The 26,114-nt window shown below is 38.5% G+C and overlaps 8 protein-coding genes and 2 non-coding genes across 10 annotated transcripts; 4 read left to right on the top strand and 6 right to left on the bottom strand.

Moving 5' to 3' along the window:
• Positions 1 to 191: 191 nt before the first annotated feature.
• Positions 192 to 5,972, bottom strand: MYO1 (myosin 1; the record flags this gene model as incomplete). The annotated part of the gene is made up of 1 exon (XM_018365552.1): positions 192 to 5,972. One exon carries the CDS (start codon positions 5,970 to 5,972, stop codon positions 192 to 194), a length of 5,781 nt encoding a protein of 1,926 aa, XP_018221807.1.
• Positions 5,973 to 9,419: 3,447 nt separating this feature from the next.
• On the top strand, positions 9,420 to 9,492 carry DI49_2428. Its single transcript has one exon. It is a non-coding gene; the product is annotated as a tRNA-Ala (tRNA).
• Positions 9,493 to 9,716: 224 nt separating this feature from the next.
• On the bottom strand, positions 9,717 to 11,789 carry DI49_2427 (proline--tRNA ligase; the record flags this gene model as incomplete). The annotated part of the gene is made up of 1 exon (XM_018365551.1): positions 9,717 to 11,789. One exon carries the CDS (start codon positions 11,787 to 11,789, stop codon positions 9,717 to 9,719), a length of 2,073 nt encoding a protein of 690 aa, XP_018221806.1.
• A 344-nt stretch (positions 11,790 to 12,133) lies between these two features.
• Positions 12,134 to 13,888, top strand: DED81 (asparagine--tRNA ligase DED81; the record flags this gene model as incomplete). The annotated part of the gene is made up of 1 exon (XM_018365550.1): positions 12,134 to 13,888. The coding sequence occupies one exon, from the start codon at positions 12,134 to 12,136 to the stop codon at positions 13,886 to 13,888; it is 1,755 nt and encodes a 584-aa protein (XP_018221805.1).
• A 500-nt stretch (positions 13,889 to 14,388) lies between these two features.
• ARG4 (argininosuccinate lyase ARG4) lies at positions 14,389 to 15,780 on the top strand (the record flags this gene model as incomplete). Its single annotated transcript, XM_018365549.1, has 1 exon — positions 14,389 to 15,780. One exon carries the CDS (start codon positions 14,389 to 14,391, stop codon positions 15,778 to 15,780), a length of 1,392 nt encoding a protein of 463 aa, XP_018221804.1.
• Positions 15,781 to 15,926: 146 nt separating this feature from the next.
• Positions 15,927 to 17,099, bottom strand: YSC83 (Ysc83p; the record flags this gene model as incomplete). The annotated part of the gene is made up of 1 exon (XM_018365548.1): positions 15,927 to 17,099. One exon carries the CDS (start codon positions 17,097 to 17,099, stop codon positions 15,927 to 15,929), a length of 1,173 nt encoding a protein of 390 aa, XP_018221803.1.
• A 646-nt stretch (positions 17,100 to 17,745) lies between these two features.
• Positions 17,746 to 18,861, top strand: YSC84 (Ysc84p; the record flags this gene model as incomplete). Its single annotated transcript, XM_018365547.1, has 1 exon — positions 17,746 to 18,861. The coding sequence occupies one exon, from the start codon at positions 17,746 to 17,748 to the stop codon at positions 18,859 to 18,861; it is 1,116 nt and encodes a 371-aa protein (XP_018221802.1).
• A 366-nt stretch (positions 18,862 to 19,227) lies between these two features.
• Positions 19,228 to 21,216, bottom strand: MIP6 (Mip6p; the record flags this gene model as incomplete). The annotated part of the gene is made up of 1 exon (XM_018365546.1): positions 19,228 to 21,216. The coding sequence occupies one exon, from the start codon at positions 21,214 to 21,216 to the stop codon at positions 19,228 to 19,230; it is 1,989 nt and encodes a 662-aa protein (XP_018221801.1).
• A 167-nt stretch (positions 21,217 to 21,383) lies between these two features.
• Positions 21,384 to 21,455, bottom strand: DI49_2421. The gene has a single exon. It is a non-coding gene; the product is annotated as a tRNA-Gln (tRNA).
• A 1,875-nt stretch (positions 21,456 to 23,330) lies between these two features.
• ROD1 (Rod1p) lies at positions 23,331 to 26,042 on the bottom strand (the record flags this gene model as incomplete). Its single annotated transcript, XM_018365545.1, has 1 exon — positions 23,331 to 26,042. The coding sequence occupies one exon, from the start codon at positions 26,040 to 26,042 to the stop codon at positions 23,331 to 23,333; it is 2,712 nt and encodes a 903-aa protein (XP_018221800.1).
• Between the last annotated feature and the right edge of the window lie 72 nt (positions 26,043 to 26,114).

Genomic DNA, 26,114 nt, shown 5'->3' with positions numbered 1-26,114 from the left:
TTTGGCTATTTTAATATTACTTGCAAAAACCACTAGGAAAATAAGTTCGACCAAGGGATAAGGCAAAAGATAAGGTTGATATTAATAATTATATAATACTTGTATTGCCTTGTTCTGTCAATATTGCATATTCTCATTCTGTATATACAAACCCTTCCAGCATTACTTTCTAAATAGAAAAAAAAATGTCTTTAAATAAAAACTCCTCCTTCTGCGTTATTGCTATCCATATTTTTTGACCCTATCATGGTAGATTCATACCGGGTTTTCCAAAACTCGATTTCTTGCGCCATCTCTTGCACTTTATCATGGTAAGAAGAATTATCCCTGATAGATTTCTTTATGTCAAGTTCTTGCTGGGAAATATATTTTTCCAACTCAGAAATTTGTGCCTCATATTTCAAAGCGGTTTCTTCAAATTCGGCTCTGTTTCTGTTCGCTAGTTCAATGACGTCTGATTGTTGAGAGTTCTTATTTTGTAAATCCTCGACCATCCTCTCCATGTTTTTATTTTTTTTCATTTCTTCGTACTTCAACTTGGTTTCTTGACTTACTAAATTCTCCAGCTCATGTATCTTGGCTAGCCATGCTTTCTTTTCAGAAGTGTCAGACAATCTGTCCTGTAAATTCTCTAAATGAGACTGTAAGTCGGTAATAAGCTTTTGCGACGATTGATTTTCTTCGAACAAATCAATGTTCTTCTGTTTCTCATTGTCGAATTTTTCTCTGAATACATTGCTGCTATCTTGCAGTTTTCTAACCAGTTCCCCGTTCCTTGCATTTTGCTCTATTTGAAGCTTCAGCGTTTCTTCCAAGTATTTGATTTTTTCAGTTATCTCTTTATTCTCTTGAGCAGACTTTGTGAAGGCTGTACTTGATGCATCTAGCTCATCCGTTTTTAGTTTTAAATTAGACTCCAACTCCTCCTTAATCTTTGATAGAGATGCAACTGTACTTCTAAGCGACTGGCATTCGGTATTAAGAGCTTCAAATTTTTGATACAGCTCGTTTTCTGAAAGAGAGACGGCATCTCTTTCATTATTCAACATTTCTACTACCTTTGTATAATGATCAAGCTGTTTTAATAAATCAGATATTTTTGCTTCAGAATCATTGTTTGATGTCTCCAACCTATATTTAAGGGTTGCAAATTCTTTTTTCAAGTTGGTTTCAGTTTTCAAAGACCGGTTTAGTTCCTCTTTTAATCTATTTATCTCATCTGTGTATTGAGATCTGTCTTCCACCGCTCCTAATCGCTCCTTTAAATGGGATAAATCATCACTTAGAATTTTTTTCACATCCTGAACTCTCTTCAATTCCAACAACGTTTCCTGTAACTGCATATCTGAATCATTTCTTTCCATTTCACGTTCCCAAATGAGCTTTTCCTTTTGTTTGTTTTGAGTCTTTAGTCTCTCAATGATAGTCGCCATACTCTTTACATCCTCTTGAGCTTGTTTGAGTGCGTGAACATGCTCTCTTAGCTGTAGTTCGTTCCCTTGTAGATCGTCCATACAGTCTTCAAATTGTTGTTTTTGTTGTTTCATAGTGGATGAAAGTAATTCTTTTTGGCGTTCAGTAGATTCAAGATCCTTTTGTAATCTGGCTAGTTGTTCACTAAGTAAGGCCTCTTTTGAGTTTGATTGTCTCAGCTCATGGGTCAATTTACTCAACTTTCCGTTGGATTCATTCAGTATTTCCTGAAGTTTGTAATTTTCAAGCTTATAGTATCTGATTTCTTCTTCGTACTTCGATATACTATCACGGTTCTTTATAATATCACCAACGGGCAAATTCGTTCTATCACGTAAAGGCATAGTTTTTAGCTTGTCTTCCAAAGACTTAACCCTCTCTTCACTGGCTTCAAACTTCAGTTTATAAATGTCGGAGGATGATAGGGAGCCTTCCCCTTGAATTTTTCTGAATTTATCGTGTAAGGCAGTTATGACATTTTCTGCATCATAATGAGCTCTTGCTTCGATATCTAATTGTCTCTTTAAATATTCGACTTCTGACATCAATTTATTGATATCTGATTCACTGGTAGAACGGTTTAGGGGCTCCTCCAAAAGACTATCCAACTGAATGTTAGGATCCATATCTTGGACTAGTTTTTTTAACTTTTTCATTTGAGCTCTAACTTTCTGATCATCGAATGATGAAGAAGCTAGCCTTGTTTCTGTAAATCTTAATCTAGAAATCAAGTTCTTCTTCTCCTCAATCTCGTTCTCCAAATTTCTAGTCACTTCAGTAAATGCTAGTTGAAGGTCATAGTACTTTTTCATTACATCTTCTTTATTGAGTGAGTCATCGGCATGTGATACAGAACGTTCCGTTGGCGAACTATTGGATTGTATAGATGGACCAGATATCCTCTTATTCAAGTACTGATTCAATGATATCTCTTGTGATAGGCGAGCTTCTAATTCCTTGACCTTGTTATCATTCAAAGATTCCGCTAAGTCAGTTCTTTTCTTTTGTTCTTTTTCTTTCATTTGTCTTTGAAAGTTGGAATATTCGTCTTCAATCTTTTGACAGTTCGATTTATATTCAGTGAGCTGGTTTCTGGTTTCCTTCAATTCAACAGTAATTTTACCGTGTTCATTGACTGCATCATCTCTTTGCTTAGAAAAAATGGCTAGCTCTTTTTGATGGTTATCTATCTTTTCTCTCATTTTCTGTAGTTCATTTTCCTTGTTTTTTAATTGGTTACTCAATACAGCTTTTTCTTTCTGGAGATTCTCATTCTTTGAACGCAAATCTGAGTTCTCTGCCACCAAGGATTGAAGTCTGGACATTGCAATGTTACAGTTTTTCTCTAAAGTGACTAATTTGATATCTAAATCTTCTTCTGAGGAGCTTAATTTCTCATTGAAAGAGTTTATTTCGCTATCTTTCGAGCTTATGACTTCTTTCAGTTTTTTTATTTCAGCTTCCAACTTCAACCGAGATTCGTTGATTAAGGACTGTGAGTTTTGCTCCTTAGAAATATCGTTGTTCAAATCTGAAATTTGCCGCATTAATTGGTCATTCTTTGAACTTAACTTTGTTAAGGCAGTTTCCCGTTCATTAATAACTCCTTGAAGTTCTTGGATCGTTTGCTCGGCTCTTTCAAGGTTTTGTATAATTTGTAATTTTTGCTTATTAATTTCATTTTTTTCCGTAACAATATCGTCAAATTGACTTTGCAACGTTTCTGAATTGGTTTTAACTCTCTTTAATAAACTTTCGTTTTTTCTTAAATTTTCTTTTTCTAGTTTTAGCAATTCTTGCGTATCTTTCAATTCATTAACGGTACTTTGATTTCTATCTTCCAAAAATTTTTTTTTAGATTCCATCTCCTGTAGGTTATCCTTTAGTTTGTTTATTTGTTCATTAAATTTTTTGGTTCGTGACATATCATTGGACGATATTAAGAGAGGTTTAATTCTAATGAACAAGTTGAACCAGGGATCTTCTTTTACTAATTGATTGTATAGTCTGAAAGTACCACCAATTGCCCTCGCATTCTTCAATTTTTGTAAATGAGAAGTTATTTCCTTCCTTATAATGCACCCACGTATGCTTGCTGTGATTTTAATCATTATAGAGTTCAATTTAGCATCTTTTTGTTTTTCCAGATCAGCTAATACTCCAGCTTTAAAAAAGAGTTTTGTAGTACCGATCTTATAAACATTTGCATCCAATTGTAAAGAAGATAGAAGAAACTCGCAGTTTTGTTTGATGCCGGTCCTTAATTTGGAATGAAACGGTACAGAGTTTGAAGTTTCAGGATACAAAATCTTATATCGCTGGAAAAACTCTTGAAATGCTATTCTATTTGGGTAACCTTCTCTGGCAAGTCTGATACCCTCTAGGACACCGTTACAGCGCAGTTGATCCAAGATTAACTTCCTGTCAAACGTGTTTGCCTTTTTAACGTTGTTTGGAATAATGCAACGAACAAAGTGTGGATGCGTAGAAGCTAACTGATTTAGTAATGTTATTTGTTGTTCTCTATGGCGTGATGACGTGGTCTTGAAAGTACTTGTTCTAGTTGACTTTTTTACCTCTTGATCAGAGGTCTGCTTTTCTTGACTAGAAGATTTTCCACCCTCCGAGTTGAATAGTCTGGAAATGATATCATTTTGGGAGATAGACAATACGGATAAAAGATTGTCGTTTAGTGGGTCTTTGTTCTTAGATAACCAGCCCTCAACAGTATATTCTACGTCCCCAGCATAGTGCTTCAAAATGAACCCATTTCTCAATTTTGAACGTTTAAATTTAGGAGAGTTTTGGTCCCATGTTGAAATCAGCTTAGAGTAGAATGACTCATCAGTTGACTTTGGCAGGACAGCTTCTTCATCTAATAACGGGAGCACACCAGTTGGAGGACCCTTGCTTTCAATTAACTCGATCGTCAACTGCAAATCCTTACCATAATCGATGTAATTCCATTGTATATTTTCCTTTAGATATTCGCTTTGTTCCAAAACAAACATATGATTATTGAAAAACTGTTGTAGTTTTTCATTTGTATAATTGATGCACAGTTGTTCAAAGGAGTTGTTTTCAAAAATTTCAAAACCTGCGATATCTAATAATCCGATATAACTCAAAGTCGTGCTGCCATGATCCAAATTCTTATTGATCATATCGACAATGTATCCAAAAAGTCGTTCGTAAAGAGTTCTCGACAGCGCATTTAAAATAAATTTGGCTTGTTGAGAGTTTTTGGATTGCGAAACCCACTCTTTGCCAGCTTTTGATCTAGGCCTTAAAATGGCAGTTTGAAAATCTTTCTCGTCCACACCCAAAACATTACAGATTGGGCCAACGTCATTTTTAAAAGAAGCTTGTTCTGCTCTATCTGAGACAAATTCGATGTTACCAATTAACAAAATAATTGCCACTACTTGGAATATCCCTCTTATTTGATCTTTTGAGAATCCGATAATACTTAACGCCGAAAACAGGTCCTTGAAATTTTCAGCATCATTAATTCCTGGTATAATGTCTTGGTTGGAGTTTGATAAAATTTTGTAATCCTTTATGTTTCTAGATTTTAGACACAATTTTTTTAATTCATGATCATCTAATCCGGATAATAACTGGTAAAAGATGTGGTAGTTTCTTTCCTTTGCGTTTTGTTGTACGATTCTTGATTTTTCTAAAAGGTACCATTCAATATGCGCACCATTGATCATACCGTGTTCATTAAATTCAATCTTTATGAATTTACCAAATCTAGAAGAGTTGTTGTTTCGTACAGTTTGCGCATTACCAAATGATTCTAAAACAGGATTACTTTGTAAGATTTTCATTTCGAAACTTTCTACAACAGAACCGTTATTGACCGGTGTGGCATTTGATGAAGAGGAAACGGAAGTTATAGACGCTAAATATTGCAGGATCTTCTTCGTGTTTTCCGTCTTACCTGCACCAGATTCACCCGTTACTAAAATGGATTGGTTTTTACCTTCAGATAAAAGGTTCTCGTAAGCTTCTTCAGCAATCGCAAAGATGTGAGGTGGTAGTTTTTCATAAGTGTCGTTTTGTAAGCCATCCTCAGATAGCTGCCTATGGTTGTTATGGTACAAGCTTATAAGGTCCCCGGAATATAGATTTAAGTTGCGATAAGGGTTGATGGCGACCAAAAATAAACCGGAATAAGTGTAAATCAGATCAGAGTGGTACCTTTTCTCTAAATTATAAAGCACAGAGGGCTCGTTCAAATGGGTCAACTCCGACATGTTCTCTACCTTGTCAAACGTTGACGGATTAACTGGGAATACATGGGATATTCGCACATGAACAAGATTTGAGGCCTCTGCCGAATCCAAGGGATGAACAATCCCTATCTGCTCTTCCTGCCCTGTGAGTTTATTTTTGGTGATATCGGTATTCGTTAACTCCCCTTTTATGAAAACATCCTTCTCATCTGGTATCCAGACAATCATATTACTACCGCAAGACTGTCCGCCAGTCATTATTGCTATAGTCCTCTAAGTTTTCTCTTTTTGTACCTTTCTATGATTAAACAGCTCGCCCTGTATCGGAATATATGTTGAGAAACTAGTATTAGAACGTATCCAAAATGAGCGAAGAACTTGACCATAAACAATAACAGCTCTAAACAAACAGACCAAGAAATTAATGTTTACGTAATTACCCTTTTAGGCTAAATGAAGAAATCTCGAAAGAAGAAACATGAACCCAAGGGGGGTAACAGAACACTAAAATTAAGTTACCCTGCTCCTCATAAAAAAGTGCCTCCCTTTCAAGAGAAAAAAAAAGAAAAAACTGACACATTTATGCGCGGAAAAGGTCAGGGCGGCTATGGTATTGCAAACGCCGTATAGGAAAGAGCTCTGCTTGATACTGCTACATGGAGACGTTAATTAAGTCTCGAGTTTTACTAACATTATATACATTATATACATTGCTTAGGTCCAATATATGTTTTCCTTTGCTGTACGTGGGAATCCGAACAATACATCCGACTTATTAATTCGACTTTTATCTTTTTCTTCTTGGCGAGAACATCATGAATGTCAATCGAGAAGAGGACAAGCAAGGCACATGATATACTCAAAAATAGAAAATCAATTCTTGATACTGCGACAAATGCTGGCACAAGGCCATAACGTGTCTGAGAAATGTAAGCAGTCTGGCGAGGTGCATTCAATAGTGAGTGCCACGGCTTGTACTGGATCTTGTCAATATACGCACGCCATGGCGCTGTATTTCGGGGGAAAGAAGACGTAGGTGAGTGGTGTGAGCCCAATTTCCAAGACCATTTTATGCGTGCAGTTCTGGGAGTATTACACATATTTTCGGATAGAAAACTTAACAAATATAGACCGAGGAGAAGCAGCATCGTACGAACGTCACCTCTCTATTTTAGTTATGATGATAATGGCTCAAAACAAGTCGAAAAAAGACACTTGATTGATGCAAATAGATGTAGTAATAAGCCGCAGAAGGAATTGGCTAGAAGACACCAACTTGGGTATTTCCGGCTATTCAGAGGTAACACTCAAAAAAAAATCCGACATTCGGATGTGATTGAATTGCGTTTTTAAGAAAAAAGATTAAAAGGTCAAAGTTGTGCTACGTAACAGGAGTACATAAGCGTAGTTTGCTAGTAAAAGAAAAAAAATAGGGCAGCATACAATTCTCTTTCTCTCTGAATGAAAATAACAAACAATTATCGGAGAACGGTGATCTATTGATGTTCACTCTATATAGAGATGTTTCAACAGTGCAGAAATACTATTTGGGCAATATATGGTGAAAAAGGCAAACTTAGTATGATTTCCTTTCCCATTTAGACCCATACATTCTTTGAACATATTTACGCCCATACATGTGCGCTTGAAAAAAATGAAAAAGTGAGCGGGCATTGAAATATCTCAAAAAATGGAAAGACGCGACTGCATCGGTACAGGCTGCCCTCGTAAATTTCGATTGCCACCAGCTCGCAAGGAATATGCTAGGCTCACGTCTCCCCTCCCGAGGTAGTTTGGCTTTTCTCTGGAGGGAACACTCTTTCCAGACCGTAGTGGGGAGCGGTAGTTCCCTCCACAGACCCCTCTGAGCTCCCGCCGACCTTTCTCGGGTGTTGGTTTGGTAAGTTAGCTCTCATCCTCTTAGGTGTGTTGCAACTTCTTGAAAATATCTATAACTAATTTTAGACATCAAATTCCTGTAAAATATCTGTTCTTGTTAAAACTACGAAGACACACCAGATAATAAGTGCATATATATTAGATCAATATGGTATGTGAAAGATGCGTTATGATACAGGACGAAAAGGAAACAGAATAGCATAACTTTTGGAGAATAAGATCAATGTGAACCAAGAAAAAAAATGGAAAAAGATAATAAAAAGGCATAAGGATAAACGACAATAACACCACTATAATGGTGAACAAGATAATACTTGACCATAAGGCATGCGCCTGAACAAATAACACATTGAACCAGCAGCAACGACTTTTTTTTAAAGATGAAGATGATGTTTGACGATACAAAGTGATATTGGAGCGGTTCTGAATAAGGATCAAAGAAGTTTCCAGAACCAGTTGTGAGCGTGTATATGCCGTTATTAAGTTTAGAGCCAATCTTTGACCTTATATTTTCAAATAGCGGAGAATAGGTGTAATAAATGATTGTCGACAAATTGAACAACGTTAATCGATGGGACGGGTTTTTACTCCATGCGAAATTGATTTGATCTTGAATTATTCTATGTTTCCTGCTGATAACCTACTTTCGATAGTTTTCAAATTACTAACATTAATTTTTTTAAAACAATAATTGTTTTTTTTCTTTTCTTTTTTATTACAGGTTTTAGTTCAAGATTTGTTGCACCCAACTGCTGCTTCTGAAGCCAGAAAGCACAAGTTAAAGACTTTGGTTCAAAGTCCAAGATCTTACTTCTTGGATGTCAAATGCCCAGGTTGTTTGAACATCACTACCGTTTTTTCTCATGCTCAAACTGCTGTCACTTGTGAATCATGCTCTACCGTCTTATGTACTCCAACCGGTGGTAAGGCCAAATTATCTGAAGGTACCTCTTTCAGAAGAAAGTAAAGTGAATAATTTATTTTTCTGTATAGTTAAAGTCATCTTCTTTTATCTAAATATATAAATATAAATTTACTTTTTAATCAATTAAATCAAGATTTTTTAGAACTAAGAAGTACAATGATGTGATAATCAAATGTACTCATGTGCTTTAACGCAAGTCCATGCCGATAAAGTCTTGGTAACGGCCGTTCAATTAATATTTACATTGATTGTCGTTTAATCCAATAACTTTGGGTTGAATATTTTGGCATGAAACATTTGAAATAAATAATTTTTAGTTGTCACATCGGCACATAAAAACATAAAATAACAAAGGTGTTCAAGGAATTTATTTTTTTAGCAGAGTGATATCTTCAATATTGCATAACGGCCCCATCTATTCTGTTGTAATAGTTGTATTCAGACACTCATTCATTAATATGGGATAAAATCAGAAATCAGAATAATAATATTATATTACTACTATTTATATACAGTGTTCCATCATGATACAAATTACYAAATCTGGTAATTAGTGAAGATAAGATTAAAGATCTATCAATTGATCAGGAATTAGTATATAAGCAGATGAGCTATAACTGATAACTCATTAATAATGCTTAAACCATTTTTCAACCATTAGGTTTTATATAACCAATCAGTGTGTGTGTTATATACCTCTCTTATAATAATAAGAAAGAACTGCTTATTCTTAATTATTACAACTTACTAAACTGCTAATTATCAACATATTCAATCTTTAAAGAGCTTAAATGTGCACATATATTTGTTTGCAATTTCACTAGTTCCTTTATTCGTTATTAATATTGAGATTTTACTGTTTTTATTCTAACAAATAATTAGGGCGTGTGGCGTAGTCGGTAGCGCGCTCCCTTAGCATGGGAGAGGTCTCCGGTTCGATTCCGGACTCGTCCAATAATATTTATTATTTTTATACTTTTTAAAAGTATAACTATTCTTTGGGCAATGATGAGTGTTTCGATTGAAAATGTAAACGCAAAGACTGCACATTAATATGTCGGTCAAGATACATTTATTTCTACGATAGTGTTAATTAGGACATGATAATATTGATTTTTAGAAAAGACAAAAAGCAGAAAATAAAAATTCTATATATGGAAATGATCGGAGGTATGCAGCTAATAAGAACGACCAAACATACAGTAGTTAACAGCAGTACGTTCACACTTGATACACTTTTGACCATCATTCAATATAGGTTGGTCAAATGGAATACATAGAGACTTAGCACCCATACTTGGAGCCTTGTCGTCCTCTTCAAATTCTTCACCATCGTCTCTCTTTGCAGAAGATTCTTTGATGTCTTCTTCACATTCAGTGATGCCACACCATGGAGCCAAAATAACATTTTTCTTGTTCAAAGCTGGAACAAAATCTCTCCATTCATTAATGACAACTCTGTGAGTGTCAAATAGTTCCTTAGCCTTTTTGAATAAATCGCCTTGCATCTCTTCCAAGATTTCTGGAATACGAGTTTCCAAGTCATCAAGGGAAACGACATATTTCTTGGAGTCGTTTCTACGGACAACGACAACTTGGTTCTTTTCAATATCCTTAGGACCCAATTCAATACGGATTGGTGTACCCTTCAACTCATATTGAGAGAATTTCCAGCCTGGAGTATAATTATCGTTATAGTCACCAAAGGCTCTAATACCGACCTTCTTTAAACGAGCTTCCACGCTTCTGGCGGATTCGTGAATGTGTTTACGTTGCTCTTCAGAAGTCTTCTTTGTGATACCTACTGGAATAACAACGGATTGGTATTGAGACACTCTTGGGGGGATAACCAGACCTTTATTGTCGGAATGGATCATGACCATGACACCGATGACACGGGTGGATAGACCCCAAGAATTTTGGTAAGCAAAGATCTTTGGGTGGTCTGAACCTAATGGGTTCTCCACAGACAAGTTGAACATCTTGGAGAAGTTTTGGCCCAGGTGATGAGAGGTAGCACCTTGAATACCACGGCCGGTCTGTGGAATATAACCTTCACAGGTTGTGGTAAAATCACCACCAGCAAATTTTTCCTTTTCAGTCTTTCTACCTTTTACAACAGGAACGGCTAATAATTCTTCGTAAACACCAGCGTAGAAATCCAAGATTTGCAAGACCTCCTCTTCAGCGTCCTTAGAAGTCAAATGAGCAGTATGACCTTCTTGCCACAAGAATTCTCTGGTTCTCAAGAAAGGTTGAGGGTGCTTGAACTCCCATCTAACGACAGAATTCCACTGGTTTAGTTTCAAAGGTAAGTCCCTGTAGGATTGGATCCACTTGGCGTAGTAAGGGTACATCACGGTTTCAGAAGTTGGTCTGATTGCGATTGGTTCTTCCAATTCGGAGGAACCAGCTCTGGTGACCCAGGCAACCTCTGGAGCAAAACCTTCGACATGGTCCTTTTCCTTTTCCAAGACACGGGAGGAGACAAACATTGGGAAGTATGCGTTTTGCACACCAATGGCCTTGATTTTGTCGTCAAACCATCTCTGGATGCTTTCCCAAATGGAATAAGAAGGAGGTCTCAAGATGTAACAACCAGAAACATCATAGTAGTCCAACATTTCACCTTTGGTCAAGATTTGTTGGTACCAGCCCGGGAAGTCCAAAGCCTTGTCTACGGTGATGCCGATCAATTTGGCGTCCTCCAAAGCGGCAGCGGCAGCGGCAGCAGCGGCAGCTGCAGCAGCCTTAGAAGGTTGCTGCTTCTTCTGTTGTTTCTTGCCATCGGTAGCGGCCTCCTTGGTCACTTCCTGAGAGAAATCAACCACCTTCTGGAATTTTTCAAAATCGCTTAGAAACTTCATCATGTCAGCCTTCTTCATGAACGTGGTATCGTTTAGCTGCAAAACGGTGTCACCGTCCACAGTGCTCAACTCTTGGTCAATCAGTAAGTGGAAATCGGTTGTGGCGTTAGCCAAATCGCCCAGAATGAAAGCTCTGGCAGACTCAGATTGGAACGCTTGCTTGACCAAATCATCACGAGCTAATCTTGGATCCTTGGTAGAAGTGGCGCTCGCAATTAATGGAGAGCCAGTAGTGGTGGACTGCAAGGCCACCACTACGATGGGGACGGGAGTGGCAGACTTTGGTGTCTTTGGCTTGAAAACCAGGGACTTCACTGCAACGGCAGATTCGGCAGCAGGCTTTTCAGTTACGCACAACTTAGCAAAGGCTTCGGAGACAGGCATTGTGTGTATTGTTCTACTTTCTTCGGTTTTGTCTTGCTTCGTATATTCGTGAATGTGTCGACGCACGAGTGTACACTGAGCTCCTCACTCTCTTGTGGGAAATGCTGTCTAGACCGCCAGCACCAGCACCAGCGTAGCACATCACACGCTGCCTCTCGGAAGCCAAGGCCCGCTGAGTCAAGCATCGCTTATCCAATTTTTCACTTTTCCAAAAGCAATCGCGCGGGTCTTTGGCGGACGCAAAAAAGTGAAAAATTTTCCGTCGTGAGTAGTGACCAAGGGTCCTCGCAGCCTGGACATTATGACTGATCCAACCATCGAGGAGGATCGAATGGTATAAGAAGATGTGTGTGTGGCCTGGGTCAGCAGTCGGTGCTGACCATTGCTCGGGCTCCCAGGCAAGCAGACAGATATTACACCTTGATTTTTTCACCATGTCATCTTTGTACATTAAGGAGATTGCCGGTGTGGACGAATTGACCACGGCCGGTTCTCAAGACCAACCTTTCAAGACCCCAGCATATGCTCTATTTGCATCCCAGCAGAAAAGTGATGCCACCGAACCCAAGTTGTTTGTGTTCAAGGCTGAAGACAACGAGTTTCAGGAGATCAGTGCCTCTGCTTTGAAGAAGGCTCGTAAGGGCTGTGAAGGTTTAAAGAAAAAAGCTGTTAAGCAGAAGGAACAAGAGTTGAAGAAACAGCAGAAGGATGCCGAAAACGCTGCCAAGCAACTTTCTGCCTTGAAGATCACCATAAAGGAGGACGAGTCCCTACCAGCTGCCACCAAGGCCAAGATCTACGATTCTTACGCCAAGGTTGGGCAAAGAGTCAAGATCTCCGGTTGGGTCCACAGATTGCGTTCCAACAAAAAGGTCATCTTCGTTGTCCTAAGAGACGGTTCCGGGTTCATCCAGTGTGTTTTATCCGGTGATTTGGCCTTGGCTCAACAAACCCTAGATTTGACTTTGGAATCCACCGTTACTCTGTACGGTACCGTGGCCAAGTTGCCTGAAGGTAAGACCGCTCCAGGTGGTGTCGAGTTGGACGTCGACTACTACGAAATCGTAGGCTTGGCCCCCGGTGGCGAGGACTCTTTCACCAACAAGATCGCAGAGGGCGCCGACCCATCTTTGCTGTTGGATCAACGTCATTTAGCCCTAAGAGGGGACGCTTTATCTGCAGTCATGAAAGTTCGTGCTGCTCTATTGAAAAGTGTCAGACGTGTTTACGATGAAGAAAGCTTAACCGAAGTAACTCCACCATGCATGGTGCAAACCCAAGTCGAAGGTGGTTCCACTTTGTTCAAGATGGACTATTACGGCGAACAAGCGTACTTGACCCAAAGTTCACAATTATACTTGGAAACCTGTTTGCCCGCTCTAGGTGATGTCTACAGTATCCAGGAATCCTTCAGAGCTGAAAAGTCCCACACAAGAAGACATTTGTCCGAATACACTCACATCGAAGCCGAACTAGCTTTCTTGACTTTCGAAGACCTACTACACCACATCGAAACTGTGATTGTCAAAACCGTCCAATACGTTTTGGAAGACCCCATCGCCGGTCCACTGGTGAAGCAGTTGAACCCTGGCTTCCAAGCCCCAAAGGCCCCTTTCATGAGACTACAATACAAGGACGCCATCACTTGGTTGCAAGAGCACGGCATCAAGAACGAAGAAGACCAAGACTTCCAGTTTGGTGACGACATTGCCGAGGCTGCCGAAAGAAAGATGACCGACACCATCGGTGTCCCAATCTTGCTGACAAGATTCCCAGTAGAAATCAAGTCTTTCTACATGAAGCGTTGCTCTGATGACCCACGTGTCACCGAGTCCGTTGACGTCCTAATGCCCACCGTTGGTGAAATTACCGGTGGTTCCATGAGAATCGATGACACTGAAGAATTAATGGCCGGCTTCAACCGTGAAGGCATCGATACCGACGCCTACTACTGGTTCATCGACCAAAGAAAATACGGTACTTGTCCACACGGTGGCTATGGTCTCGGTACCGAGCGTATCTTGGCCTGGTTATGTGACAGATTCACCGTCAGAGACTGCTCCTTGTATCCACGTTTCAGCGGTAGATGTAAACCATAATCATAACCTTTTTCGCCGAAGATCACATGTGCGCTCACATACATATACGTATATACCGATTAATATTTACTTTCCCCCTCTAAGTATTCTTTGACCCATGCAACAACTGGCTTTGCAGCAAAATCGATTGCCGTTAACAGTCTAAAACAAAAATCCCCGTGTCTCCGTTAACGGCAACCAAAAGTTTTCCTATCTCACCGCCCCATCATTTCCAACCTAATACGCCTTTCTTTCTTATCGTGTTTTTTTTTTTCATGCTCTGTAACAGTTACTCTTTTTTCAGAGTCTCAATGACCAAGGTTAGTAACAGGAATGAGTCACTTTTTTGGGTAACTTAACGCGACTTGAGACTTGTGAAAAAAATGAAGAATTGTATAAAAACACAGGCTAAGGGTACTGTGGGAGTTCACTGAAAAGGCAGTTCCTCTCAAACCAGAAGAAGGCATCAGCAATTGAAAGGTTCAAGAGCAGATATTCATAGAAATTCAACAACGGTAAACATGTCTGACGGTACTCAAAAACTATGGGGTGGGAGATTCACTGGCGAAACCGATCCTTTGATGCACCTGTACAATGCATCTCTTCCATATGATTATAAGATGTACAAGGCCGACCTGGAAGGTACCAAGGTATACACTGCGGGTTTGCAGAAACTTGGCCTTTTAACGGAGACAGAGCTGGCCAAGATCCATGAAGGGTTGGCTGAAATCAAGAAAGAATGGGAAGCTGACAAATTCGTCCGTCATGCAAACGATGAAGACATCCATACTGCTAACGAAAGACGCCTTGGTGAACTCATTGGCCGTGACATTGCTGGTAAAGTTCATACCGGTAGGTCGCGTAACGACCAAGTCGTTACTGATTTGAGAATCTACTGCCGTGACGTGGTCAACGACAGTCTCTTCCCAGCCATGAAGGGCTTGGTCGATGTTCTGGTCAAGAGAGCAGAGGGAGAAATGGATATCCTGATGCCAGGCTACACACATTTACAAAGAGCTCAACCTATTAGATGGTCTCACTGGTTGAGTTCTTATGCTACCTACTTTACAGAAGATTACAAAAGACTGGTTCAAATATTACATAGATTAAACCAATCGCCATTGGGTGCAGGCGCTCTTGCTGGCCATCCTTACGGTATCGACAGAGAATTTTTGGCTGAAGGATTAGGTTTCAATAGTGTCATTGGTAATTCATTGGTTGCGGTTTCTGACAGAGATTTCATCGTGGAATTGATGTTTTGGGGAACCCTGTTCATGAACCATATTTCCCGTTTTGCTGAAGATTTGATTATATACTGCACGGCTGAATTCGGTTTCATACAGTTAAGCGATGCTTACTCAACAGGTTCCTCCTTGATGCCCCAAAAGAAAAACGCCGACTCCTTAGAATTATTGAGAGGTAAGTCCGGGAGAGTCTTTGGTGACCTAACAGGGTTCTTAATGAGTTTGAAGGGTATCCCATCTACTTACGATAAAGATATGCAAGAAGACAAGGAACCTCTGTTTGATTGTTTGACCACTGTAGAACATTCCATGTTGATTGCTACAGGTGTTATTTCTACATTGACCGTCAACAAGGATAAGATGGAAGCCGCCCTAACAATGGATATGTTGGCTACTGACTTGGCTGATTACTTGGTCAGAAAAGGTGTTCCATTCAGAGAGACCCATCACATCTCTGGTGAATGTGTTGCTGCCGCTGAAAGATTGGGTCTGAGTGGTATTGACAAATTGACTTTAGAACAATACAAAAAGATCGATCCAAGATTTGCTGAAGATCTTTTCGAAACTTTCAACTTCGAACAAAGTGTTGAAAGGAGAGATGCTACTGGTGGCACAGCTAAATCGGCTATTCTTAAACAGTTGAACAACTTGAAGTCCCAATTACAATAAGGGATCATAACTTTATAAGAGAGTGTGTAAGTATGTCACAAGTTTGTCGTGCATCATCTGTCTTCTTTTGACAAGGAGTTTCTTTGTTATCGCCACGTTTTCCAGATTGTGTTATTTATAAATATATTGATATATGAAAGTAATATCTACTTTAGACGTTCTTCAGATGGGTTTGACTGTGGTGTGGGCAGAATGGCGATAATATTACGGTATGCGCTGGCCAACCGTTTTTTGAGATGTTTGAAGGAAAAACATGTTTGACGGTTAAAGATGAATGACGCAAACGGCCATGTGGCCAAGTAACTAAACCGACCGCAATGGTAAACAGTATTCCATCCCCCCAAGGTCACAAGCCAATTGAAGAATTGTCTTACTTTATACCCATTGGCGTCCATTATCATTTTGTATACGGGGTAATGTAGGGCCTTGTGTATATCTGAACCGGATGTGTTCAGGAATTTATAGTTTGATGGCTGAGACCCGATTTGTAGAATTCCAAGCTTGATTAAAAAAACACTTAATCTTTGATGTCTCTGGAAAATATTGAATAGTGAGTTGATTATTCCAGATGATATGATTTCAGTGCTATGATGAATCAAGTTTAGTTCCGAAGTTAAAGACGGGTCAAATAGAATCAATTGTGTCTTCTTCTTTAAATGTGGTATAACGTTTAATAATGCTTGATAATACACAAAAATGCTTGAATGTATTTCGGATTCTAATGAGTCACACGATATTATTCCGGATGGATGATATGATAACCTTGGCATAAACAATATGGATGCTAGCCTTGGCACGTCACGATAAAAGGCTTCGAAGTCTTTTTCACAAGTAGGATCAATGTAATATACAAAATCCTGATCTTCTTCATGCTTCTTATAAACATCTGCATTCTCTGTGCAAACATACACTATAAACCTTCTGCGATATAAATCCATCACCTGATTTCTTGCGATAGGATCATTCATGTCACCAAATATCAACACGGCCTTAGATTCCGCCTCAGGTAAATGAGGTGGGAGTTTTAAAAAGGTCCGATATCCAAGGTAAAGGCAAAGGGAAGTGGCAGAAAGGCCCAACCCAAGCTTCCAATGATCCTGGAATCCAATTTTCAATTTTTTAAATATATCCTGTCTGCTAGTGCTGAAATTGCTTTCCTGCACGGGGAGAGCCTTTCTGTTGGAAATCTTTTCATTAATGGTTTCTATAGATCTTCCGACATGATTTCTGATCTCGTCACCCAAAACAACACTTTTCGAAACCACCCAATACCCAGTATCAAATATCTGATCCACTATGTCTTTCCCTCCAGACCACATTGGTTTTGTTGGTCTTTATGTTCTTGGCTCTCTTTTTAGATATCATGTTTCTATGCTGGCTAGTCGCCAATTTTTGGTACTCCGATAATGACCGAATACGGCCCGAAGGGAATTAAAGTTCTCCCCCTAACTAGACCCTATTTAATATGGAATTTCAAACAGATTTAAACTCTTAATACATAGCCAAAGATAGCCTAATATAGCTCAAGTCAGCTTAAAACAGCATCAAAAATGGGTTTCAATAATCCTATCCCACGAAGTTTAAAGAGCGAGACGAAGTATGTCAGATTTAATCGATCCCCTTTTTCGCCCAAGAAACACAGATAATCATTCTTAACAGTTTTCCATTCTGTTTATATTGTTGATAAATCACCGATCACAATAAACAAAATACTAACGGTTGTCATAATTGATTCATTTCGATTATTTCTACAGAAAAGCTGCAAATGTTTTGAGAAGTTTTGTTAAACCAAATCAAGTGTTTGGAGCAGATCAGGTTATTCCACCGTATGTGTTAAAAAAAGCCAAAGGTCTAGCCATTATTACGGTTTTGAAGGCAGGTTTCTTATTTTCGGGGAGGGCTGGTTCGGGTGTGATTGTGGCCAGATTGAAAGATGGTTCATGGTCTGCTCCTTCCGCTATTGCTATGGCGGGTGCCGGCGCCGGTGGTATGGTCGGTATTGAACTGACTGATTTCGTCTTTATTTTAAATTCTGAGGAAGCGGTGAGGTCATTTTCTGAGTTCGGTACAATCACTCTAGGTGGTAATGTATCAGTTTCCGCAGGTCCTCTTGGTAGAAGTGCGGAAGCAGCAGCATCAGCATCTACAGGTGGTGTCTCGGCTGTTTTCGCCTATTCCAAGAGCAAAGGGTTATTCGCAGGTGTTTCTGTGGAAGGTTCAGCCATCTTAGAGAGGAGGGAAGCTAACAGAAAGTTCTATGGTGATGACTGTACTTCAAAGATGATTTTGTCAGGTAGAGTAAGGGTTCCGCCAGCAGCAGATCCATTGCTTCATATTCTAGAATCAAGAGCGTTTAATTTTACAGGTCCCGGTCATGATGATGATGCTGACGAATTTTACGATGACGACCAAAACAGCGATGAAAACAGCCGTTACTATGATGACATTCCAGACTCCTTTGATTCTGCTGATGAATCCTCAACACGCCCAAACACAAAATCGTCAAGAAGAGGAATATCACAAGGATCTCGCAGTCGTTATGAAGATCCGGTTTATGATGACGAATCTGACAGTGCCGATGACGAGCGTGACTACGGAAGGTCTCCCGATAAGAGTGCTAGCCACAATATAGGCCCGCATGTAGATAGAGGCACTAAACCGCGCACTAATACTCGATGGGAAGATGATTTGTATGACAGAGCTTCTGGGTATGCCAGTAAAGAATATGACAACGCTCGAGGAAATACACGTAGCTATGGTAGAGAAAGAGGCTATAGCCAAAGACATGGCCAAGACTATTCCAGCGGCGATAACAATGCCGATAATTCATCGCATAAAATGTCTAAAATTGACATTGACAATAATCATTCTAGGGCGAAGTCGCCAACATCTCTTCACTCGACTTCACAAACAGCTGTTGCTCTGTATAACTTTGCAGGAGAACAATCTGGCGATCTAGCTTTCAAGAAAGGTGACGTTATAACCATCTTGAAGAAATCAGATTCCCAGAATGATTGGTGGACGGGAAGAGTCAATGGCAAAGAAGGTATTTTTCCTGCCAATTATGTTCGAGTTTCTTAGCTCGAACAAGCTTATACACAATCTGCTTTTGTATATATTGATTTTCCAGAAACGCAACAATGGAGCTCATGCAGTTATGTTAATGGAATACGTGTAGCTATAAAATTATCCAGGTGTCTTAAGGAAGTCTTTTTCGTCAAGCTTTTATGATCAATCATCTTTCGAATTTGAGTGCGGTAAACAACGACTTTATCGGCTTAGTGGTATGAAACTGGGTCTACATGGCGTCTTTCTGATGAACTATTTTAACATTCAATATAATAGCAAGCAAAATAACATTTCTTTTCTATAGAAATACGTATCTTCTTTGTATCGAAAGTATATATTAATAAACTTTTTTTTATTTCTCTCTTTTCAAAGATGTTTTTAAATTGAAAATCCAAGACTTTCAGCAGCCTTAATGATTTGTTTTTGTAAGCTCTTCTGTGATTCGGGTGAAGTATTTGTTAATAATAAAAAGTGAGCGAGCCTTCCAGAATCATGGTCCCAAAAGACTTCAAAAATAAATTCTGAAATACTGCGCAAGTTTTCTCCTTTACTCAAGCCGGAAATATTTATGTACCGTAGATTTCTCTTTATGACTTTTTTTAATGACTCTAATATCTCTTCATTTCCTTGTTTACATTCTCTAACAGGTTGCATTTTTTCGTTACTGTTACTTGAAGTGAGGTCAAACGCAGGATGAGGTTTCATTGGCGTCGCTACAAGAGAGTTCATGTTCGTACAGGAATTTGCATACGATGGGAACGGGGAGATTTGTGATAGAAGCTGTGATGGTAGTCCCATCTGGTAAGAAGGTTGCTGCTGTGGATAATGAAAACGCATCATAGAGCTAGTGTTAACTGGGATATTACTGTCGTCATTACCATTATAACCAATTTCATCAAACACATGATCATAATTTCTTGTCCATGATGCTTCAACCAGGCTACTTCCGATGAGTCTTCTATCTAAGATTTTAAATAGTTTCTCAGCCTCACAACTGGAAACACATTCAACGTATCCAGAAAATGTCCAATTAGATGAGTTATAGTTTGTGATTTTAATCTCGCTATATTTTATTCTCTCTTGTATGCAAACTTGGGAAAGAAATTCCTTGTTACAATTGAAGCTTAAACTTTTCAAGTAAATCTTTGTCTTCTTGCTCGTCCCATTTTTATTATGAATACATCTATCTTTGGCAGGGCCCACCCAAATAGTTTGGCCTTTGAAGACTGTTTTGTCCAAATCTTTTTGTGCCGTTTTAGAATCTTTTTCATTTTTATATGTAACAAATGCCTTAGGTGACTTATTTCCTTGTTTTCGAGAGACAAATACAGATTTGACGGGACCACTGGCACTAAAGAAATCTAGCACTTCTTCTTGTGTTGTTTCCGTCGGTAAATTCTTGACAAGTATTGTTTTTAAGGGAGCATTATCTGGCAAATTTTTACCAATTGACAATTCATCTTCTATAACAATGTCGGAACCAATCATCCTTTTTCTTTTGGTAAATTCAGGTCTACTTCTTACCTCTTTATCGAAATGTATCCCACATATAACTTTATTTCCAAAAAACTCTTGATTATTAAATTTCTTAATTACATTTCTTGCGGAAATATCGTTGTCAAAATAAACAAATCCAATGTCCTTTCTCTTTTCTAGAAGACATGAAAGTACGTTTCCATACTCAATCATTATTAGATAAAATGATCTTGTCGTCAGTTGAGGATTATCTAGCGGTAAGTTTGAAAAAAAGACGTTTGTTCCGATATTTTTCCTAAATAATGTATTTTTCATTGATGGCATGATTTTAACTTCTTGGCCAAAGAATAATGTATAGTTGTAATCTTTTCTTGCAGAATCTGCATCTTTTTCATTTCTGAAGTTTAAATATCCATATCCCAACGATTTCTTGGTGAGAAAATCGCGACATAACTTAGCAGATTCAAAAGATTGGTACTTTTTGAAGGTTTGCTTCAACATTTCCTCAGTGACGGTCGGTTTCAACTTCCCAATGAAAAGTGAACTAACCTTTGATGCCCTTTGAAATTTTTTTTCTGAACTTTCTTTTACATTATGAATATTAGAGACAGGCTTTTTTTGCGCTTGTAACTGCTCTTTCGGTTCCTGAATCACTTTCTTGCATTCGTCATTTTTGAAATGTGTCTGGCCTTTAATTCTAAACTCTTTCAATTGCAAATCTTTACGCATATATCCAGCTCTTTGCTTATGTTCTTGTGTTTCGGTGGACATCGCCTTGAAGCTTTTTTCTTTCACAGCCTTTACTTTTGAACTAATTTTAGGAACTGATCTCAGATTTTGCTTGCTATTTAAAGAGATATTGTTTAGTACATTACCTTGAGAAATTGACATTTTTCCTTTGATGACTTATTTCGTGCTTCTGTGCGTTCTATCTTTGGTGTCTGCTTCATGGTTAATAGTGTGTCTTAAATCCTAAAATGCCATAAAAATAGAATTCATTAAAAAGATCGGGCCGCCAATTGAATTTGTGACACAAGCTATCATTTTTTGATAAAAAGAGGTCCTACCCGGATTCGAACCGGGGTTGTCCGGATCAAAACCGAAAGTGATAACCACTACACTATAGGACCAGAACTTCTTGGAATTGGGGCTCCTCATGTGTGTACTTGTCGTAGTACGAAACCATCCATCAGGTAGTTTATGTGTAGTCGAAAGAGCCGTATTTGTTGCAATAGATGTCTTCAGACACAGATCAATTCATGTATGATAAAATATCTGAAACAAGAATAATAATATTTGCACTATTACTATTGATAAACATTGTTTCATCATGATACAAATAACCAAATCTGGTAATTAATGAAGATAAGATTAAAGGTCTATTAATTGATCAGAAATTAAGATATAAGAGGACGAGTTATACATGATAACTCATTTTCCATATTCTGAACTATGTCTGAACTATTAGGTTTTAAATAACCAATCAGCGTGTGTTTTATATACCTCTCTTATATAATAATAATAAGAAAGAACTGCTAATCCTTAATTATTAAAACTTACTAGATTAACTAAATATCAACAGTATTGTTAAGATTGGTTACAACGGACATTACGTGACTTTTTCTCGTGTTTTTGGTTATTTGCGCGTAACTGAAAAAGAGAATATTCAGTATGTTCAATATCAAGGGTATAATGGGGCGGTAGCGGCAACTCTTTCAGATAGAAATGAAAACTTGTGTAACGATACAAAAAAGGAGCGAAGACCCAAAACAGAAATTTTGGCTCTCTCGGAGATTTAAAAATAAGTATTCCCCCCAAAATCATATTTTAGTATCAAACATTAGTCATGTTTGATCAAATCTATACAGGAGGCACCTCGACGACTGAAAGATATAAGCTACGAACCTAATACAACATTATCGACCTTTAAAATTTGACGATAATCTTCGGTATTCCATTATGTCTTAATGTTATAATATTATGTGTACGGATTATAGTAGATATTCTTCTCATGGATTTGGGAATCCACAAACTATAATAAGTGATTTTGCATAATACTGTAAGTGATCATATCTTACTTTTTATGCACTCCGTTCATTGATCCTATTATAATATCAATCTTTGCGCTTCCAGATCCCATTAATTTCGATCAAAGTTTAAATCTTGTCTTGCCGGTCCTGTGATTTATGTCATCTTCCAACACCGTACCGTATATACTAGTAATAGATGCACGATAGTCGAATCTTGTTACTACAAAAACATCTAAACATTTGTGAAATATGCAGACTTGAACAGTGATTGTCCAAATCTATTACTCACTAAGCCGCGTTGTTTATTCTGGACGTACTATAGAGCGAGGCTTGATTGCTTGCGTAGAAGAAGTAGGGCAAATAAGCAAGAAACCCCAAACTCCTTTTGCAGGAGGGTTCGTAACTATTTGAGAAAGTGATTTCCAGAATTTGCACTCAAGAGATATCGTAGGCATAAAATAGAGGTCTTAGAGCAATATTTAGGGTAGACAACATCAAATAGATCTTAAAAAATTACAAACTTCAACAAAACAATTCGAATTTCTTGGGAGTACTCCTGGGAATAGCAAATGCGTGCGAGTGAGATTATATCAGCACTACAGAGGCCTTTCTGGTTGGTTTCGCATTTGTTTCTACTTTTACATTTTCCAAATTCGGCCCCCTTCCGCTTTTCTATTGTTTTTAAGTGCAGGTGAGATTAGGCAATATTACGTAAGCATGGATCGTTTACTTGGCAAAATAGTTTTCGGCCTGGTTACCATAATCCCATTTATTGAGATGAACGTGGCACTTCCGGAAAGTGGTGTAGTGAGACAAATTCACCACCTCGAGGACATCCAACGGATTCTTAGTCTTATTTTAAATTGTATGATACATTTGATTATTCAATCATAATATATATGCCTAGCTGTACAGATATACGTTCACTACTTACAGATCGCATGTTAGAGTTCGGACGAATATAAAGGAAATGATCTATGCGCGGTCTCGTCTTGTGAACATCTCCATGAAGTTGGAAAATGAACCGGTCTTTTGTCTAGATGGTGAGTTACTGGTATTACTTCTAATTGATGAGGAGCGTGATCTCTGAGTTTCGACTGAGCCCATGTAGTTTTCCTCCGGCCTTGCTTGATCCGCATCAGAAGCCAGCTCAGCGTTACTAAAGTATAGATTGTTTTGGCTATTAGTATTTGAATTAGTCAAGGATGGTGTCATATTGAATGAAAAGTGTCTACTTGCCGAATTGCTTTTTGGGGCCGCGAAAGATAGATTCAAATTGAAGGAGCTATCCGTGTTGCTCCTTGTCAGTTGTTGTAATGATACCGAGGAGGTATTGTTACTTTTTGGTAATGGAGAATGAGACAAATGGGTTTTGCTGGACGAGCTTTTTACATTATTGGAAGTTTTGCTTGAACTTGGAAACTGTAATAAAGACGATGTAGATTTATGGTGTAAAATTTTCGGCCTTTCTAACTCCACTTTCTTGTTTTGTTGTGAATCAAGTTCTTCTTCTGGATAAGCGGGTGGTAAATCTTCACCGATCATGTCGGATTTCATGGCTTTGTCATATGAAGGTACTCTACTTAAAGTCGAAAGCTCCAAGTCATTCTTCAAGGATGTAGATGAAGTTTGCCGACTATAAGAATTTCTTCTCGATAAGTGAGCGAAGCTCGGGGTCAACGAAGGACTATTCAGTCCTGTATTAGTAGTGTAATTATTATATCTACTTCCGGAGGCGCTGTTGCTGTTATCATTAACCGTCAAAAAATTAATAACCAAATTCGAGCTACTATTATTGACGCTGTTGTCTTGGGAATCACAGTTATTTGGGTTACCGTCATCGATTCTAATTTCAGGATTCCGTGCCGAAGTAGAATTGTTAGTATCGTTGCTATCCGAGATATACAAGTTTTGGATATCGTCAAGGACTTGTGACTCGCTGGCAACTGGGGGTACTGGTGTCGATATTTTGTTTTGATTGGTTGTTTCACCATATACACGATCATAAACATGATTTCCGTAGTTAGGAGGAACCATTAGACTGGCTACCATAGCCGCATCATTGGTAGTCGAAGTTTCTGCGTCTGGATTGTGAGCATTTGAATTGGAACCATTTACTATAGTAGGCATCGAAGACAATTGTAACTCGGACACAGATCTTTGGAAAATGACGTCTTCTTCAGTATTGTCTATAAATCTTTTGTTGCTAAATGAACTATCGTTTTGAGTTGTGGCCTGATATGAAGGGCCAAATGTCTTAAGCGTTCTCTCGATAACATCAGACGTTTTTACATTAACTGGAACAAATGGTGAAATGAATAATTGAACGGGCAATGCCGCACGCAATTCTGAAATATGGCCATCCGGATTTAGTAAACTTATTGTAAATTTTATCTTATGACGAACTTTGATATTAGATAAAATTCGACAGTCTTGAGAGCACTTGGACAAGCTCGCAGGTATATTCAATAAGGCTTGAACTTCCCATTTGTCTTGAAACTCCCCAGTGCCCATATCAAAATCCTCGTCGTTGGTTTCATTCAGGCTTCTTCTCTTCTTTATTTGGGCAATATGCTTCAATGGATCTTTCAATTTCAACTTGGTCACTACTCTATCTTGGTTAATAATCCCTCCATAGCTACCGCAGTACTGAGAAGTTTCTACTAAGGTAATCCTAATTGGACCCAATTTTAGCCCCTTCAATACGGGAACAATCAAGATATCAATCATGGCGGAAGAACCAATGGCAATCGCCTTAGTTGGAATAGAGATTGTATAATCAACTTTTTCAGGCCATGAGTTATCGACGGATACTGTTTCAGATAATTCGACCGCATCTGTTGCCAATGTTCGAATGACTCTTAGATGCTTTTTACAAACCAAATCAGGTTGTTTAGGTCTCTCGATGGTAGCTTCTAATGTATACGTGACGGCTGCATTTGGTAGACCTTCGACACTTTCTACCAACGAACCTGGAATGATTGCGCTAAATGGGAACTCGTAGTTACCCTTTACTAAGGTGCGATAGTTTTTATTCGTACTTGTTTGTCCATTATTTGATATTAAAGATGTACTAGAAAGAGCTCTTGTCCTTTTTGGCAAAGTCGCTAAATTTGTTGAGGATTTACTAGAAATAGTTGTTTTACCATTATTATGATTGTCATACAAGTTTTGAAAATAACTCTTTATATTGAAATCGTCCCAAAAATGAGAGTATATACTCCTTTCGAATTTGGAGTATCGTTTATATGGACCATTAGCAGTTTGCAAAACTGTTGGAACATTTAACCTCAATTTTCCAAAAAGTCTCAACGCTAAAGATTTAATTTGGATAGGTTCGGTAATAGATAAGACAATAGTACCAGATAGTAACACAGAGGATGCCTCGTCTGGAGGACCTTTTATTAACAAAACATCATTATCTAGGCTTCTTAGTCTAATGTCAAATAGTAATGGCTCTTTAGAAGGTCGAGAAGAAGATGAAAACATCGGTTGTTTATATGAAGGGAGAAGCAAGTGATAGATGGAAACTAGGATGATCTCTCTACTCGTTATCAATATTAGATTTGCATCTCTATCTCGTTCACATATTTGTTTTGAAAAGGGGACCCCTTTTCTTTTTTTTCCGGTTAAGCAATAAGAAAGAAATGCTGAAAAATGCAAGAGGCTTTCTAAGCAAAAACTCATGCCGCGAATAGTTAGGAGAGGTGGCCGCAAGTTGCCTAGTGGACTGTTAATCTAGAAATCTTCATTCCAGAA

This window comes from Saccharomyces eubayanus, chromosome XV (genome assembly GCF_001298625.1).
Source record: "Saccharomyces eubayanus strain FM1318 chromosome XV, whole genome shotgun sequence".
Classification (NCBI taxonomy): Eukaryota; Fungi; Ascomycota; class Saccharomycetes; order Saccharomycetales; family Saccharomycetaceae; genus Saccharomyces; species Saccharomyces eubayanus.
Note: the sequence above shows the minus strand (reverse complement) of the source record. Positions and strands in the feature narration are given on the sequence as shown.